The sequence below is a fragment of the Paramisgurnus dabryanus genome, chromosome 18, assembly GCF_030506205.2.
Source record: "Paramisgurnus dabryanus chromosome 18, PD_genome_1.1, whole genome shotgun sequence".
Taxonomy (NCBI): Eukaryota; Metazoa; Chordata; class Actinopteri; order Cypriniformes; family Cobitidae; genus Paramisgurnus; species Paramisgurnus dabryanus.
In genome coordinates, this window is record NC_133354.1 from 146,272 (window position 1) to 164,871 (window position 18,600).

General features: G+C 36.9%; 1 protein-coding gene across 7 annotated transcripts in view; it reads left to right on the forward strand.

Moving 5' to 3' along the window:
* nedd4l (NEDD4 like E3 ubiquitin protein ligase) overlaps positions 1–18,600 on the forward strand; it is a 101,106-nt gene that overhangs the window by 79,853 nt on the left and 2,653 nt on the right. For all 7 annotated transcript variants that reach the window (XM_065243995.1, XM_065243996.1, XM_065243997.2 and 4 more), the window contains 13 exons: positions 2,737–2,791; positions 7,870–7,928; positions 8,239–8,304; positions 8,601–8,830; positions 9,973–10,094; positions 11,018–11,088; positions 12,152–12,247; positions 12,346–12,419; positions 12,612–12,672; positions 12,818–12,877; positions 13,244–13,351; positions 16,076–16,172; positions 17,200–17,272. In XM_065243995.1, coding sequence (XP_065100067.1) covers positions 2,737–2,791; positions 7,870–7,928; positions 8,239–8,304; positions 8,601–8,830; positions 9,973–10,094; positions 11,018–11,088; positions 12,152–12,247; positions 12,346–12,419; positions 12,612–12,672; positions 12,818–12,877; positions 13,244–13,351; positions 16,076–16,172; positions 17,200–17,272 — 1,172 coding nt within the window. The remainder of the gene's footprint in view (positions 1–2,736; positions 2,792–7,869; positions 7,929–8,238; positions 8,305–8,600; positions 8,831–9,972; positions 10,095–11,017; positions 11,089–12,151; positions 12,248–12,345; positions 12,420–12,611; positions 12,673–12,817; positions 12,878–13,243; positions 13,352–16,075; positions 16,173–17,199; positions 17,273–18,600) is intronic.

Sequence of the window (18,600 nt, forward strand, 5' to 3'; positions counted from 1 at the left end):
ATATGGGTCTTGCATTATTAAATTGTGAAGAAACTCCATTAAAAAGGAGAGACTTTTAAATAGCACCGTTCGGTTCACACCTTCTCCTCTCAGGTTTTCAATAGGGAAATGTGCAAGTGCCACACTCGGCGAATGGGGCTCATCCACTTTTTTGCATATATTTATGCAAAATTATAAATGTGCACATGCATGTAAATTTGGACTGTATGCAAATTTCTAAAACTTATTAACCCTACTAACCTTCATTTCCTGATTCATTTATTTTTGCTCCAAATGTTTTTTTTTTAAGAATATTGATTTTTTTCTCTTTGGTTTCCAGACAGTATTTTCAAAGCACCATATTTTCACATTCGTGTCATTTATGATTTCAATGACCTCCTTTAACACAGCATTACAGTAGTGCTGTCTAAGCTGCTGGTGTGTGTGTGTGTGATTTCTTTCTGGTCTTTCGGTGGCGTGGGGAAACATGCTGTGATCTGGGCTTGTTGCAGGATCTTCCAGAGGAGGTCGGTCCTCTCGCAGCCTGCGTGTTTACCTGCCTGCCCACCAGCCTGTTTGACCTTTGACCTCTCCATTCCTCTTATCATTACTGGCATGAGTGGCTGTCCCTCGTTTTCCGTTGTACTTTCCTATATTTTTGGGGTTCTCTTTGTCAGTCTTTCCATCTCTTGCTCTTTTTTATTTCTTTGTTATTGTCTTTTTAAATCGAAATCGGTCGAAATTAAGTCACAACCTCGAACTTTGAATAAAGAAATGGAATCGTCAGTGCTGCCACACCCCCGTGTCACGTCCGGCCTGCTTAACAAGCTGAAAAAAACACACGTGTTGAGTGCTGCGAGTCAACCTCCTCTAACTTAGCTAGCTACAACCAGTTAAAAGATAGCATGACAGATGTAGGAGACACCACGCGAGCTGCTCTTTACATGGGAAACAAAAACAGCACGCGCCTCCCGCTTTCAGCTGGACTCAATCGAAGCACGCACGCGTGCATGCACAGCAGGGCGGCGTCTGTGCCAGGACTGGTCATTTTTCTGAACTGAGATCTGTTTAAGTTTCACAACAACTTATTTCAGTTTCTTAAGAGTTATGAAAACAGCATTTAAACATGACGTATTGGGGTATGGTCTTACAATCTCATCTAACGTTCATGACGGTACTGGCAGCACGACTAACATGGCAGGGCATCTCCAGGTTCAAGGTCTAAAAAAAGTGTAGTTTAAAATGGCATAGCATTTTTTTGTGCTTTCAAAAAAATTAAAAAAATCGAGTATCGAATCGTGAAATCCCTACTTAACAGTGACCACACACTTTTTTTGCGGTCTTAGGGGGTGTGCACACCAAAGCTTTTAAACGCGTCTGAAAACGCCTGGATGACACCAAATGCCAGCTGTTTTTTCAGAAGAGCAGCAGCTTTCTTCAGTTGAGCTCTTTGGTAGCTCTGATACTTCCGCGTTGTTAATCAGTAATTGTACGTTGTGCCGGTTGGTTGCTGTGGTAATGTCCCGCCCCTCCTTTACTGGGATTGGACGGCCGTGTGAGAACGGACATTGACGAGCGGAGCTTTTCACCCAAAGTTGAATCTTTTTCAACTCTCGGCGCTCAGCGCTGGGTTGGGGAAGAACCGCTAAGTGCTGATTTTAATTGTGGAAAAAAAACCTAACCTCTGGCTTTTTTAAAAAACGCCGAACTTCCATTGAAAACAAACGTCGGCCGCGGGCATAAAAGCTTTGGTGTGCACGGCCCCTAAGATTAGAAAATTCTTTTAAAAAAATTGCAAACCTTGACCTAAACCAGCCAGCTTTGAAATGAATTACAACTTTTGTTTTTGAATTTTAAAATAACTGAGAACAGAAATCAATATAAAACCATGCATTTTTGCAAATACAATTTTGTAATTAACTACAAACGTTTACTTTTAACATCGTTTTGATACTTGCTAGACAGTTTCAGGTGGTGTTTTGGCAGGGAAAATTTCAGTGTAATCCCTGATAAGGAAAAAAATCTCACTTTACATGTACAGGTTGTTTTATTGATCAGTTTTGGCTTAAATTTTTTTTTTTCTCTATTAATGTCATCCAATTTCATTTCCTTTCCTGTTGGGTGAATTCAGGAACATTTTGTCATTTAAAATTAAAGGCAAAAGTTGACCTGAATTGACCCTATACTGCATTTTCCTCTGCACGTATCTTTTTTCTGGTTGCGTTGATCATTTGGTCTCCATCTTTTTCTTTCAATTGCCACCCTTGCTGCACAGAGTTTGTCCTGTGCTTCATTCTACTGTATGCCAGTTTAGTTGTCTTGAGCAATGGCTTGGTCTCTCAGTTGTGAGCGACGGTGTCGTCTCTTTTCCAGATCCCCCTGTGTGGGTCGTGAATAAAGCTTTCCTTGATGTTGTGGTTTATGAACTGTTGGATGTCTATCCCTGGCTGGCCTGATAATTGCTTGTGATGTCGGTATCAACGTGGCTTTGAGGGTCATGGGGTCTCCTATTTTAAAGGGGCACGGGGTGCAGTACATGTTTGTGAAAGTGATTGTATGAAAAAATGACAGGCCTGCTATCTTCTGCATGCCTGGTGGAACCCTGTTGTGGAGCATCCACCACACCGAACTGAGGAATCTTCATATGTCTATGTTCTTTCCTCTCGTCCTCATGTATAGTTTTTAATGTTTTTTTATGTGTGCCCGTCTGGTGGTTTCTTCAGATCTTAATCTCCTCTTCTTTCTTTGAATCTACAGCCAGGGTGGGAAGAGCGAGTGCATGCTGATGGGAGGACCTTCTACATTGACCACAGTAAGGACACTCTCTAAATATTATACAAATATCACGGCAAGATTGTAATGTCTGTAGCTCAGCTGGTAGAGCTGTGCATTTGCAGTGCAAAGGTCATGGGTTTAAATCGGAACACACATACTGATAAAAAGTACAACTTTGCACAAAGTTGGGTAAAAAATCTATCCCAAATTAATTAATGTAATGATATTTGAGTGACAAGACAAATTTCCATTTCTGTAGAGCACAGCACTAGCACTGCCAAAGGCATCGGTTCAATTGCCAGGGAATGGACATAAAGTACTGTGCAAAAGTCATGCCAGAATAAGATTTGTTGTTTTTGCAAAGTTATAGTGATCATATATAATTATTTCGCAGTCTCTTTAATAGAATACATTCAGAAAAAACAGGAAATTTGTATATAGTATTAAAAACTGTATAAAGATGTAAACTGATGTGTCAAGTTTTTAGGGTAAACCCCCCTTCCACTTGAGCAATAGCAGGAAACTGCATGATCTCTTAAAGGGGACAGAGAATGAAAAACCATTTTTACCTTGTCTTTGTTGAATAATGGTAGTCTACCCACATTCACAAACATACAAAAAGTGCAAAACATGCTAAACATCTCAGTCTCATAGAAATTCCTCTTTTAGAAATGTCAGCCAGAAAACGGCCCAATCTGAAAAACTGATGCTTATGACATCACAGGCATCTAACTGCCCCTCCACTTTAAAATAATTGGCTACATTTTTTGAGTGGCTGCAAAGTCAGCCAATCAGTAATGAGATTGCAAGTTAAGCCAGTAGGGGGAGCCAAATAGGTGCAAAACCACTTGTTTAAAATCCCCCACCCTAATAGAGCTATCTGAGAGAGGTTTTTAGGAAGCTTCTAAGGCATTACAGACCCAAACAAAAAATTTTTTGTCTACATGTCACATCACAGAACAAGGATAAATACTCCGTTCAATCATTCTATGTCACCTTTAAACCTAAAAAAATTAAATCCTCATTTCTAATTTTAAAGAAATCTTTTTACTTCATTCTGCTTAAAAACGCTCAAGATGTGTTTAGTGCCAAGAGAGGTCACACTAAACACCGATGATACAAATTTTTATTTCCTTTATTTTCTGTTTGTATCTTAATGAAATTGAAAAATAAATATGGATGGACATTAAAACTTCTAAAATAAGTCTGGTGGTGGCGGCCTAAGACTTTTGCACAGTACTATATATATAATTTAAATGTACTTACAGTCACTTTTATACCTATAACAGTGTTCAAAATTGAGGGAGTGCTGGGGGGGTCCTGGACCTCTATAAAGCACAAACATATTAATTAGGGGGTCCCCTGTTTTTTATACTACATGAATTTAAAATCTTTGTGCTGTGCTGCCACAAAGCGATACTGTCCCTTATTTTTCACAATTTCACAATAAATTAGTCTAAAAGATTTATGTCTGAAAAAAATATAAACTCTCAAGTGCGCCTCACGCTGTTTTCTGGAGGAATTGACAGATTGTTAGATTTAGGATTGGGTTAGGGCATTTAAAATGTTCTTCTCAAACTATTTCACACTAATTTGAGGGGTAAAAATGGTTAGGGTTTGATCTAAGGGTAATTTGGGGTTTCTTTGATTAAAACGTTGATCCAGGACCAACAAAAAATGTCTGGGCGGGTTAGCTAGGGCAGTGGTTTTCAAACTGGGGGCCGCGAGATGGTGCCAGGGGGGCCTCAGTTTTATGACATTTTATGAAATACATTAATTTATCATGAATTCTGTGTAATTAAACCTAAAAAAATAAGGCTACTAACCAAAAGCACTGCTTTTTTTGTATAATTTAATGTTTTTTTATTAAAATGTTGAGGTTTTTTGTCACAAATTTTCTTTTGGGGGGCCGCGAATGAATGCACCATACACAAGGGGGGCCACACGCTGAAAAAGTTTGGGAACGGCTGAGCTAGGGGACCCCCATAATCTTTGACATAATTCGAACACTGCTTTATACTCATAGCAGATGCTTCTTTTACAATTTCACTCTTTGGGATTACCTCAAACTCTTTGATAGGGACCTATACTCTGTCAGAAAAATATGGTCAAAGTATGGTCCCTAGCTGTCACCAGGGTGGTACCCTTTCAAAAAAGTACCCCTTAACCACCTAAAGAGTTAACATCAGTACCTCAAATGCCTTAAATGCTACGTGTTAGGATTGTTTTAAAGGGTACTTCTGTGACAGCCTTAGCAACATAATGCTCTAACAAACAAAAATTGATTTTAAAATAGATTTATCTTAATAAAATATCATATGTATACTATCAAGGTCTTGTTTCGGTAACTGTATTCTCCACTGAATGATCAATAGCTATTTAGATGTTCTGAGATCAGTTTTCTCATGCATCATCAAAGCCAAATATGTCCTACACATCCATACCTGCTGCTTTATAAAACACAGGTGCGTTCAGTTACTGCTGTACACCTGATGAGCGAGACAGCAGCACCTCACTAACACACTGTTAGAAAAATGTGTTATACTGCAGGTGGCTTTGGAGGAAAGCTAAATGTTTCTTACAGGGATAGGTTATAGATGACATGACACCTGCCATTGAGTGAGCATTAAGACTACCGCCCCCAAACTCATTTACATTTATGCATTTGGCAGATGCTTTTATCCAAAGCGACTTACAGTGCATTCAAAGTATACATTTTATCAGTATGTGTGTTCATTGAAATTGAAGCCAATGAACTTTGTGCTGCAATTCAATTCTCTACCAGCTAAGCTATAGAAATTCCCAATGTAGTTGAGCCGGTGCAGTCTGACTAAGTAATATTTTGCAACCCTTTCACAGTACAAGTGTCTTTACTATAAGTGTTTCTCTCTGCATATGCTGTAATAAATCATAGTGTATCTAACAAGTTTTTATTTGTTAACATTAGTAAATGCATAAGCTAACTTGATGTAACAATAAGCAATACCAGTTTCAGGCATTTATTAATCTTGGTTAAAGGAATATTCCATTTTCTTAAAAGAAAAATCCAGATAATTTACTCACCACCATGTCATCCAAAATGTTGATGTCTTTCTTTGTTCATTCGAGAAGAAATTATGTTTTTTGAGGAAAACATTGCAGGATTTTCTCATTTTAATGGACTTTAATAGACACCAACAATTAACACTTAACTCAACACTTAACAGTTTTTTCAACGGAGTTTCAAAAGACTATAAACGATCCCAAATGAGGCATAAGGGTCTTATCTAGCAAAACGATTGTCATTTTTGACAATAAAAATAACAAATATACACTTTTAAAGCACAACTTCTCGTCTAGATCCGGTCTAGCGCGGCCTAACGTAAATGCGTAGTGACGTAGGGAGGTCACGTGTTACATATATAAAAGGCACATTTGCGGACCATTGTAAACAATAAACTGACACAAAGACATAAATTAGTATGACATACAACAACGTAGGAACGGTCCTCGTTCTCAACACTTGTAAACACTGGGGCGGAGTTTCGCGTTCGTCCTCTGTGACCTCTTGACGTCATGACGTATTGCGTGAGGTCAGCTGGCGCATCACGAGCGGATCTTCATGACGAGAAGTTGTGCTTTAAAAGTGTATATTTGTTATTTTTATTGTAAAACATGACAATCGTTTCGCTAGATAAGACCCTTATGCCTCGTTTGGGATCGTTTATAGTCCTTTGAAACTACGTTGAAAAAAACTGTTATGTGTTGAGTTAAGTGTTAATTGTTGGTGTCCATTAAAGTCCATTAAAATGAGAAAAATCCTGCAATGTTTTCCTCAAAAAACATAATTTCTTCTCGACTGAACAAAGAAAGACATCAACATTTTGGATGACATGGTGGTGAGTAAATTATCTGTTTTTTTCTTTTAAGAAAATGGAATGTTCCTTTAATGCCAATATACAATTATTCATGTAAATTTATTGTGCACTAATGTTGAAACTTACAACTTACATAAATTTTTGTAATTCACACTATTTTATTTTGATCAACAGCATTTTACAGATTTCTCCATTTTATACACACTGACAAATAGTCTCACATTTTTTCTTTGCACTGAGTGCCCGTAACCGCCCACAGTCGGCATCCGCCTGACATTTTCAGCCGCATTTAAATACTTTGGTGTGCACGCCCCATTAGTATAGCGTCTCACCACTAGGCCATTACTGTTGCAGAGCACGTTGTGAATGTGTTAGCATTTAGCCTAGCATCATTCATTCATTAGGATCCAAACAGGGATGAATTTAGAAGCCACCAAACACTTCCATGTTTTCCCTATTTAAAGACTTTTACATGAGTAGTTACACGAGTAAAGCCCGATTTATAGTCGTGCGTAGGTTCGGCGTAGGCTATCCCTAGCTCTGCGTAGCCTGACGTGCACCTCGCAAAAATTTTAACAGCACGTCAGATCTACGCGGACCGCAAGCGCTGTGATTGGTCCACCAGAACCCCTCCCGTCAGGTAAAAAAACTGCGTCATAGGTATTTCCGTTTGCGACTGTGAAAACAAAGATGGGCCAAGTTGAGGATTGATTTAACTCAAATTGCAACAAAAGTCAATGTTTATTTACTTCCATCATTGCTGGTCTTCTCAAATCATACACTACAAGTTGCTGTTTCTTCTTCGTTTGTGGGTTAACTTGCCAAGCTTCTTCTTCTTTGACGGTCGCGCTGCTACTTTGGTTACACGCGTGGATTCTGCCTACCAGCGGTCTGCGCGTGTGTTTGCACGTCGACGCGGACGACGATGCAAAAGTATAAATGAAAACCGATGCGAAACCTACGCCGTCACGGCTACACCGTAGGACTACGCACGACTATAACGAGCCCTTAAGTATGGTGGCACAAAACGAAATGTGGCGTTTTTTTAAGGGGATGTATTATTAGATTATTGTATTGTTACATTATTATTAAATTCCGTAGAAGTATTGTTCATCGTAAGTTCATGTAAGCGAATGCGTTTACTAATGTTAACAAATACAACCTTTTTTGTAAAGTATTACCAAGTCCTAGTCTCAAATAACAGCAATGAAAGAAATGCAGTAATGTTGACTTACAAAATGACTGTTCTTCTTTGTAGACACCAAAAAGACGCAGTGGGAAGATCCTCGACTGCAGAGTCCTGCCATCACAGGACCTGTAAGTGTCTTTTAATCTCTCTCATCATCTACATCTACTTTTTTATGATATTTGTGACTTTTGTTATAAACCAGCTGGTGAAAGACACATAGTGTTTGTCGCTGTTACGATGAAATAGCCAATAAATCGATAAGGTTCCTTTTATGCAGAATATAAATTCCTATTTTTTCCTTTGTGGTAAAATATGAAGCAAGATGTTGACATATTTTGTGAGATTTACACCAAAGCTAAATTATTTTTTCCAACAAGTTGATTGAGTAATGTAACACCTCTGATGCCTTGTGCGATTATTTTGTGTCCCCTCTCCCAGGCCGTGCCGTATTCCAGAGAATTCAAGCAGAAGTACGACTACTTCCGAAAGAAGTTAAAGAAGCCGGTAAGTGTTTTCCCAGACGTCTCTGTGAGCTCTTTCCTCTAGCATGCTGTATTCCTGGATGCACTAATTAATTCTGTGTGAAATCTTTGCCGAGAAGCGGAGACATTTTTTTTCAATCGGGTGTTAAATTGTTCTTCACACGACAGAAACGAAGCTGTGATTGTTTCAGGCAGGATACTGTAATGTCGGCGTCAAGCTGTTAGATGACGATCGGTCCTGTTTGTTTTAGTTTTGTGATGTAATCACCAAACTTTTGTTTGTAACTGGATGTTATGCTTTTTTTTTCTTTTCCACAGGCAGATATTCCTAACCGCTTTGAGATGAAGCTTCACAGAAATAACATCTTTGAAGAGTCGTACAGGCGCATCATGTCTCTGAAAAGACCGGACACGTTGAAGGCTCGTCTGTGGATTGAGTTTGAATCAGAGAAGGGTCTGGACTATGGAGGTGTGGCCAGAGAATGGTTCTTCCTACTCTCCAAAGAGATGTTTAATCCGTATTATGGGCTATTCGAATACTCTGCCACGTAAGTTGCCTCACGTATTTGGGCAGTTTTGTGTTGCGATTTATTTTAATTTATCTTAGTTTAGCTGTGTGCAAGCCTGAGGTGGTGGTGTTTAATGTGTAATAATATTTCATTTCAGTAACAAATAACTGAGTCATTGTCTTTGTGTACCGTCTCTGTCTTACTTCCCTCTTTCCTTACGGCCAAACTAGAAACTACAAAGTCGACCATTAAGGATATCTTTCTGTCTTTTTTCTTATCTATGTTCTCTATCATTGTGTTTGCTAGCTATCTTTGTGTCTGTTTATCATTTTCTTCTGTCTATTTGGCTGTCTGCCTGTTCGTTTTATTATTGTGCCAAAAGAAAGTTTGCCAATAACCATACAGGGACCGTCTGTTATCCTGTTAGATTTCCCCTTTATTGAAAATATGCTAATTTTTCAGCTCGTCATTTGATTTTTACCATTTTGGAATCCATTCAGCTGATCTCCGGGACTGGCAGTACCACTTTTAGCATAGATTAGCACAATCCATTGAATCTGATTAGACCATTAGCATTGCGCTAAAAATAAGCTAAAAGTTTCAATATTTTTCCTATTTAAAACTTGACTAATTTGTAGTTACATCGTGTACTAAGACCGATGGAAAATTAAAAGTTGTGATTTTCTAGGCAGATATGTTTAGTAACTATACTCTCATTCTGGCGTAATAATCAAGGACTTTGCTGCCGTAACATGGCTGCAGGAAGCGCAAAATAGGGGACTATTTTCAAATGCCATGTTATGGCAGCAAAGTCCTTGATTATTACACCAGAATAAGAGTATGGTTCCTAGCCCTTTACTCACCTTCAGGTTATTTCAAACTTGTATTGTCTTTGTCCTGATGAACACAAAGTAAGATATTTTGAAGAATGTTTGTTATCAAGCCAATCTGGGGCACCATTTACTTCTATAGTTTAGTTTTTTCTCAACGCCATTATTCAGGGCGAGAACTGGTTAATCTATATACAAGTTGATCCACACAGACTTCTATAGTAGGTCAAAAGTAATACTATGGTAGTGAATGGTGCCCCAGATCTATTTTGTGTAATTTATTTGAAAACAAAGAGGGACTGTTATTGTAATTTTGTCATTTATTTTTTCTCTTCTTCTGACTGTTTGTAGAGATAACTATACACTTCAGATCAATCCAAACTCTGGCCTTTGCAATGAGGATCACCTCTCATACTTTAAATTCATTGGACGGGTGGCTGGGATGGCCGTTTATCATGGCAAGCTATTGGATGGTGCGTAAGCCTGTTTTTAGTCGTTTTAGTTTTTTGTTTAATGACTTAAAGCGATAGTTCGGCCAAAAATGATATTAAACCCATGATTTACTCACCCCCAAGCTGTCCGAGTTGCATATGTCCATCGTTTTTCAGACAAACACATTTTTGGATATTTTAGAAAATGTTTTAGATCTTTCAGTTAATTAAATGTAATGTTACGGGGTCCACGACCTACAAGTCCAAAAAAAGTGCGTCCATCCTTCACAAATTAAATCCAAACGGCTCCAGGATGATAAACAAAGGTCTTCTGAGGGTAATCCATGCGGTGTTGTTGTAGAAATATCCATATTTAAAACTTTCTTAACGAAAATAAATACCTTCCGGTAGCGCCGCCATCTTAGACGCCTCTGTATTCAGGAGAGAGTATTAGCGTAGTGAACGCACTTTTCTTAGTGACGTATGACAAATTCGGAGGGCGGGGGCACAGAGCAGCAGCAGAGTAGCCTCCATAGGCTGCGTAAGCTCTCATCCTGAATGTGGACGCGACCGGAAGGTATTTATTTTCGTTAATAAAGTTTTAAATATGGATATTTCTACAACAACACCGCGCAGATTACCCTCAGAAGACCTTTGTTTATCATCCTGGAGCCGTTTGGATTTAATTTGTGAAGGATGGACGCACTTTTTTTAGACCTGAAGGTCGTGGACTATGGGTGGACCCCGCAACATTACATTTAATCAACTGAAAGATCTAAAACATTTTCTAAAATATCCGAAAATGTGTTTGTCTGAAAAACGATGGACATATGCAACTCGGACAGCTTGGGGGTGAGTAAATCATGGGTTTAATATCATTTTTGCCCGAACTATCCCTTTATTTTTTTTTTTATGCTTTGGGGTTTTTACAAAAAGAGGCTAAAATGTCATTGTCTGTGTTTTAGGTTTCTTCATTCGACCGTTTTACAAAATGATGCTGGGCAAGCAGATAACACTGAATGATATGGAGTCAGTGGTACGTTTACACACACACATTGTTTCACTCATATTTCATATCATTTCAATCTTTGAAGCTCACATAACACACGCTGTTTCTGCGTATCTTATGTTAATCTTGAGGACCTATACTAGAGTGGTATTACATTCTTTATAAATCCAAAGAGTCTTTACTTTATCAGATTTATAAAAGACAGATCAACTGTACCGATTCTTCCCGAATAATCCCGTACCAAGGGAGGAGCGAGTCACAAGCAAGCAACACACACAAAACATTATCCCAATATCTCTGGATAACTTATGATTTACTACATGTTTGTGTCGTTTACATTATATGCACTTATACAGCGTTTTACAACATAAAAACAACATTTGATGCAGTTTCACCTACTGCCTGCGACTCATGACCCAGTTTGGACCACCCCATTTCAGCGAAATCCAGCATTAAACAAACACACATGCACAACTTCAATGCTACCCTGGATGAACAAACTATAGCCATTGTTTTCATATTGGGAAGCTGAACAAACTTCACAAACAAAACACACTTTGCCGTTGATTTCACTTCAGTTCTTGGCTGGTGGTGTGTGCATGCGATATTCCAATTAAAAACCCCTTAAAATTCCAGCTTAGCGCGGAAACTTCATCAAATACAACAACTTAAAAACAAAAACATGTCACATATCTTTGGAAAGCTGAAATTCTTGTGATTCGAATGATGTAAACCGTTTTAAGATACAATCAACACAGCAGGTACAATTTGTGTCCCTTTTTAGGGTTTTTTTAGCCTTTTTCAGGAATCCTAAGGGGTTAAAGTGCCCATATAAGGACTTCCACTGTACTTCCTGCACTAAAATTGCTCATAACAAATAAAGCAAGATTATTACATATGGATCTTTTACATATTAGAAAAAAAACTTTTCGAAACTTGTACGAAGCCTGGGAAATATTTAATATCATTATCGCATCATAAGCGTTGAATAATTTGAGGGCATAAATTTTGTTATAATCTATAATATATTACTTGTGTACATTTTTGTAATTTTTTTCATTCCTCTTTTGTGTTTGTGTACACACTGTAGGACAGTGAATACTACAACTCTCTGAAGTGGATTCTGGAGAACGACCCAACAGAACTGGACCTACGGTTTTGCATTGATGAGGACAATTTTGGACAGGTAACATACCATATTTCAAATTAAAGCTGTAAATGGCATATTTATCTTTCTAATTAAAGTTTAAAAGTCTTCTAAATGCTATTTATTTTTATTTTTAGACATATCAGGTGGATTTGAAGCCAAGCGGTTCAGACATGGTTGTCACCAATGACAACAAAAAGGAGTACATCGAGTGAGTTACTGTGGTAGCCTATAGTTTTTTTATGAAGCTACTCATTGGTAGATTTATGAAATTTAAGACATTAGTACTTTATATAAATAATAAAGTGCGGAAAAGTGTTAAATAAATAAAGGACTTAATACAGAAAGTCTTAAGACTTTGTTCAGCATCTAACACTAACATTATATGGTTTTTTTTGCACAGCTTGGTGATTCAGTGGCGGTTTGTGAACAGGGTTCAAAAGCAGATGAACGCCTTTTTGGAAGTAAGAAATGAAGTCCCACACACACAAATATTAATGTAGTTCAACGTATGGCCACTATGTGGCAGCAAACTGTAGCTTATCCCTGATTTATATCAACATGACCTGCGTGTAAATGTGTTTAAAAAAATGTTTTTCTGTTTCACAGGGTTTTACCGAGCTCATTGCCATTGACTTGATAAAGATTTTCGATGAAAATGAACTGGAGGTAACAATTTACTTCCCACATATTGATAACTTAGTTCTTGCTGTTGTCATGGAGACTGCATCCTCCATGTCTAAGACTGGCATAGGCTTACATATATTTTTAATTTCTCCTTTTTGTTTTCACTGGGTTTTTGTTTAAATAATTGTCATGTTTATATTTAAGTTATTGCATAAAACTTTCCTGTAGATTTGTTTATTGATAGTTAATTGATATTGACATCTTGTGGCATTTCCATGTTTAATAAAGTCGGGATGTACAGTAAAGGTTTCAAATGCTGAAATATGCCATGTATCAAAAAGTAACATTATTTTGTGGTCAGTTGTATACAATTTTGTTTATGTAAGTGTTTATATTTTCTGTCTTCAGCTGTTGATGTGCGGTCTGGGAGACGTGGATGTTAATGACTGGAGACAGCACACCATCTATAAAAACGGTTACTGTCCCAATCACCCCGTGATCCAGTGGTTCTGGAAGGTACGTACGGCCCTTTTTAAAACCGAAATGATCCCTGCTCGTCTCTTTAGTCCATTTTAAGCTAAGCTTTTATAAAGCAAGGTCATGTCCTAGATGCCCTGCGAGGACTAAGGAAGCCTTCAGATCAGCTACTGCAGCCCATTTACTAAAACATTGCGTCAGCGGGGCAATGGTTGTGGGTTTGATTCCCATTGAACACACATACTGATTAAATGTATAGCTTAAATGCACGGATGAGTTGCTGTCTCTGCCAAATCTGTAATCACGAACACTTGAAGAAAACTAGGGAAAATATTGGGTTTAGGATTAAATTGTGTTTTTTAATATAGCTTTTAAACTGTGTATGTGTGTGTGTGTGACCTTATGTTATGTAAACATCAGATAGTTACTGATCAAAGTTTGATGTGAGGCTCTTTAAATGTTTGCTCTGATGAAAGAGTTAGAAAGAGCATCGGGAACGTCTTATCTGCAGTCTGGAACCAGACTTAAACACACACAAACTTAAATACATACAAATTTACCCTACAATACAGTACATAGTCCATAAGTAAATCTGTCACACAGATCAGAGCTGAGGCCCGGCAGATTTGACAAGTCGAGTCTTTGCTCGCAACATGTCCTGATTTTATTTAATTAAGTTTAATTTAGGTGTATTTGTATAGCACTTTTCACAATTTACATGAGCTCCATTTTCATGATTCAGATTTGCGCAAAACTTTAGGACTATTTTCTTAATGTCAATTAAAAACTACTGTATTTTCCGTATTATAAGTTGCTCCGAAGTTTAAGTCGCATCAAGTTAAAAATGCGTTTTGATGAGGAAAAAACATATATAAGTCATAAAAGACTGGACCATACGTCACGTTTATTTAGAAAATTATTTCACAAAATCCAAGCCGAAGAATTATTCCACATTACTGAATCCATTGAATTAAATACAGGAGCAGCATTGAGCGGACTCTCACGGCTGTAGACGGTAATGGTTTCTCTTGGTTCATATGAAATAATTTTGACGTATAAATCGCACCTGACTAGAAGTTCCAGGACCAGCCAAACTGTGAAAAAAGTGTGACTTATAGGGGCTGTTTACACTTGGTATTAAGATGTGTTTTCATCGATCGGATCACAAGTGGACGAGAGAGACACATTACGTTTACACCTGGTATTTAAATCCGTCTCTTTTGTCCACTTTCGACCGCTTCTGTCCTGAATACTGTGAGGGGGTGGTCTGTGAGACGGTGGGCGAGTCTCTCTGCTGTCATTCAAACGCGAGCGGGAGTAATTATGAGTTTATATGGACGCAAACTAATATTATGTCGGAGTCCGCTGCTTGTTTAGCAAGTAAACCTGCTGCACAGTGTTTTGTATGTTTATATGTTGGAGCTGTCTCTGAATTTTCAGCGCAATTGATGAAATAGGATCGCGCAACTTTCACGCTTTCAAAACTAAACTACGGAGAACACCCGCAGTAGTTTTATCAATGAAAGGCTAAAAATAGCGCTGTTCACCGTATGTTCACGCCAGAAGTCAAAAAAAGACGTAAAACTTGTGTTTAATACCTCAAATTAGATAAATGGGTGGAGAGAAGGCGGTCGCGTGTGGCTGTTCGAACACATTCAACTGCATTTACGTTCCGCAACTCCAAAGCGATCCGATCGAAAGTGGTTTCGACTACCTCTGGATGTGGTTGAAAGTGGTCGAAAGTGGACGCGTTCAAAACGTTTTGAACACCGTTTACACCTGGCATTAACGTCGTCCACTTGTGATCCGATCGACGAAAACGCATGTTAATGCCAAGTGTAAACAGCCTCTAAGTCTGAAAAAATATGGTATTGCGATAATATGTTTCCATTAAGTGATGTTATGTGACTAAAACGTCATATTGTTGTCTCGCGATAACTCCATGGCGATGGGTGCATTTTACTTTATGCGGCGCCCCACAGACCGACAGTGCGGATGACATCACAATACAGCGAGAGCGACTCGAGAGCAGTTGACTCCCGAATCACTCTTGCTGTATTTTGATATCTTGCACTTGCTGGTTCTTGGTGACGCCGAATGAAGTCGAACACACCTCATCTGTCTTGTTTTCCGATCAAACATACCGCGCCATATCTAAAGAATGATCATGTGATTTGTGCGCACGTCATGTGACCTGTAAATGTGAAAAAAACCTTTTTACTTTGCAGTTATGCGATTAAAGTCCTTTATTTGAATTGCCTGAAAAAACACCTAACCTGAACGTAACATTTTTTTTTGCGATGTATAGGAGTTTATGCAAAAACACTTTTCTCCTTCACAAACTGTAATATATCCTTTCTTGACTGTCACTACGGATAAAAATATGACAAAGAGCCAATGATAAAATATATGAAATGGAATCAATCATAAACATTTTCTATTCATTTAATTGAAATATATTGATATTCAAATCCGCTCAATCCCGGCCTCAAGCCATTCAGAAATAACATAGAAAATAACGCTAAAGTTTTGAAAAACCGGTTTGTTGGCAGAATCCATTAAGAGTCTGATTAAAAATGCTCATTTACAAGAATGTCAGACGCACTTTGATGGTTTTCCATCCGAGCCTAAGACAAGCATGAACTGCGTCTCTCATTCATGGAAATGTGATGAATATATAGCTGTCTAAAGTGACTATGGATTGAAGACATAAAAGTAGATCTGGCATTAAATTGATCTTTGTTTGATTTCATCTCTGTTCAGGCTGTGTTGTTAATGGATGCAGAGAAGAGGATCAGACTTCTGCAGTTTGTCACCGGAACTTCCAGAGTGCCAATGAACGGCTTTGCTGAACTCTATGGTAAAATATGCTTTAGAGTAAAACCATTAAGCATAATTATGGTAAACTGCAGGCAATAACTAATATATGTGACCCTTTCAGGCTAAAGTCTCATAATCTAATAATAAGATTTGGAGCCTTAAAGTTTGATTTCTGTCATCGATTTCACATTGATTTCAATTTTTGACATGATCTTATTTATTATAAATATATCAAGGTTATATTTTCGCAGAACGTTATTTACATTATGTAAAATGATTTTATGTAGAAAACAGTAAATTACAATAAAATAATTTAACTGGGTTTTCACATAAAGCCACAGAAAAAAATAGAGATACCTCTACAGTTTTGACTTTAATCATAATTTCTAGACGTACTGTGACCATTTCAGTCCAGAGACTGTTGAATTTCAACAAAAGCAACCCTTGGGAGTGACATAAAGTCACCCAACAGCAAATGTAAAAGACAGAGAGCATGACAAGACCCATGAAGATGTGACTAAAAATCAGGGTTTTTCCAAAAAAAGTAATTTTTTGAATTTATTTTTTGAGTATTTTGTTGTTAAGAAATGAATTTGAACTTGTTTTCTCTGCAGTATTGAAGATCGGAAAACACTGCATCTTTTTTCTTGTTATTTCGACCAGGTTTTCCCCAATTTAATTTTCAGTTAATAAATGTAAATAAAAAAAAAAATTATTAAGAATTTGGCAGAAATGTGGTCTTAGTTGACAGTTTGAAACAAAAATTATCATTTTACTTAAACATATACATATAAATAGTAAATCTAGAAAAGCCAAAAGGGACCGTAGAAGTTTCTTATTCTTTTTCTGTGGCTTTATATGTACAGTGTTTAGTTATTGAACTCGAGCTGGTTTAGTGTTAAGTATAAAGTTGCTTAGTGTTTTGATGATGCAATAAAGACTTAATGTAAAGGAAGATGTTTATAGCAGCTTCCTCTGTTTTCAGCTCTTACTTTCCCCTTTGAGAGCTATAGGATAAGTTTGGTGTCACCTGATTGGTCCTTGATGAATTATGTGGTCTCTTTCAGGTTCCAATGGGCCGCAGTTGTTTACTATAGAGCAATGGGGAACACCTGACAAACTCCCTCGAGCTCACACGTGGTAAGACCCACCAGGATTTGGTCACTTTATGTATACAAAACACCAATACTTTGCTTTTTTCTCTTTCTTTCTTCCTTTCTTTTTATTTTTAGGTATAATGCGTTTCTGTGACTATGCCATAAAAGTTTTATTTTCAATTGTAAAATAATAATACATAATTACATTACATACATAACATAATTATGGTCCTGGATGCTGATTGGTTGATATCTGTGCCTTTTCATGATATTATTTGTATCACTAGACAGCAGCAATACAATCTCTAAAATAAACAACTGTTTATTTTGTTATTATTATTTTTTTGACAATTTGGTTCTAAAAAGAAACGTTAACATCCACAGAACGTTTTTAACGTTTATTTTAAAACGGTTCTTTTATGTAATCGCTCCAAAGAACCCTTTATTTTAAAAAGTGGGTTTGATTATTACTCTTTAAAACGTACAATTTTTTAACGTTATATTAACGTTTAAAAAAAACGTTTTGTGGATGTTAACGTTTCTTTATGGAACCAAACAGTTTTTTACGTTTATTTTTAACGTTAATTTTTAAAAAGTTATTTTATGTTATTGCTCCAAAGAACTCTTTAAGCACCTTTATTTAAAAAATAGGTTTGATTTATTACTTTTTAACAGTTATATTTTTTTAACGTTAAAAAAAAACGTTTTGTGGATGTTAACGTTATGTTAACGTTTCTTTATGGAACCAAACTGTAAATTTTTTTTTTTTATTTAGTTTTTAGATTGTAATTCTGCTGTGTAGTAATACAAATAATAACATGAAAAAAGCACAGCTATTGACCTATCAGCATCCAGGACCATAATTATGTTAACATCCACAAATCGTTTTTTTTACGTTTATTTTTAACATTTATTTTTAAACAGTTATTTTATGTTATTGCTCCAAAGAACTCTTTAAGCACCTTTATTTAAAAAATGGGTTTGATTTATTACTTTTTAACAGTTATATTTTTTTAACATTAAAAAAAACGTTTCTTTATGGAACCAAACTGTTAAATTTTTTTTAAAGAATTATTTATTTTTTAGATTGTAAGGCTGCTGTGTATTAATACAAATAATAACATGAAAAAAGCACAGCTATTGACCAATCAGCATCCAGGACCATAATTATGTTAACATTCACAAATCGTTTTTTTAACGTTTATTTTTAAACAGTTGTTTTATGTTATTGCTCCAAAGAACTCTTTAAGCACCTTTATTTTTTTAAAAATGGGTTTGATTTATTACTTTTTTAACAGTTATATTTTTTTAACGTTAAAAAAACGTTTTGTGGATGTTAACGTTTCTTTATGGAACCAAACTAAAGAATTT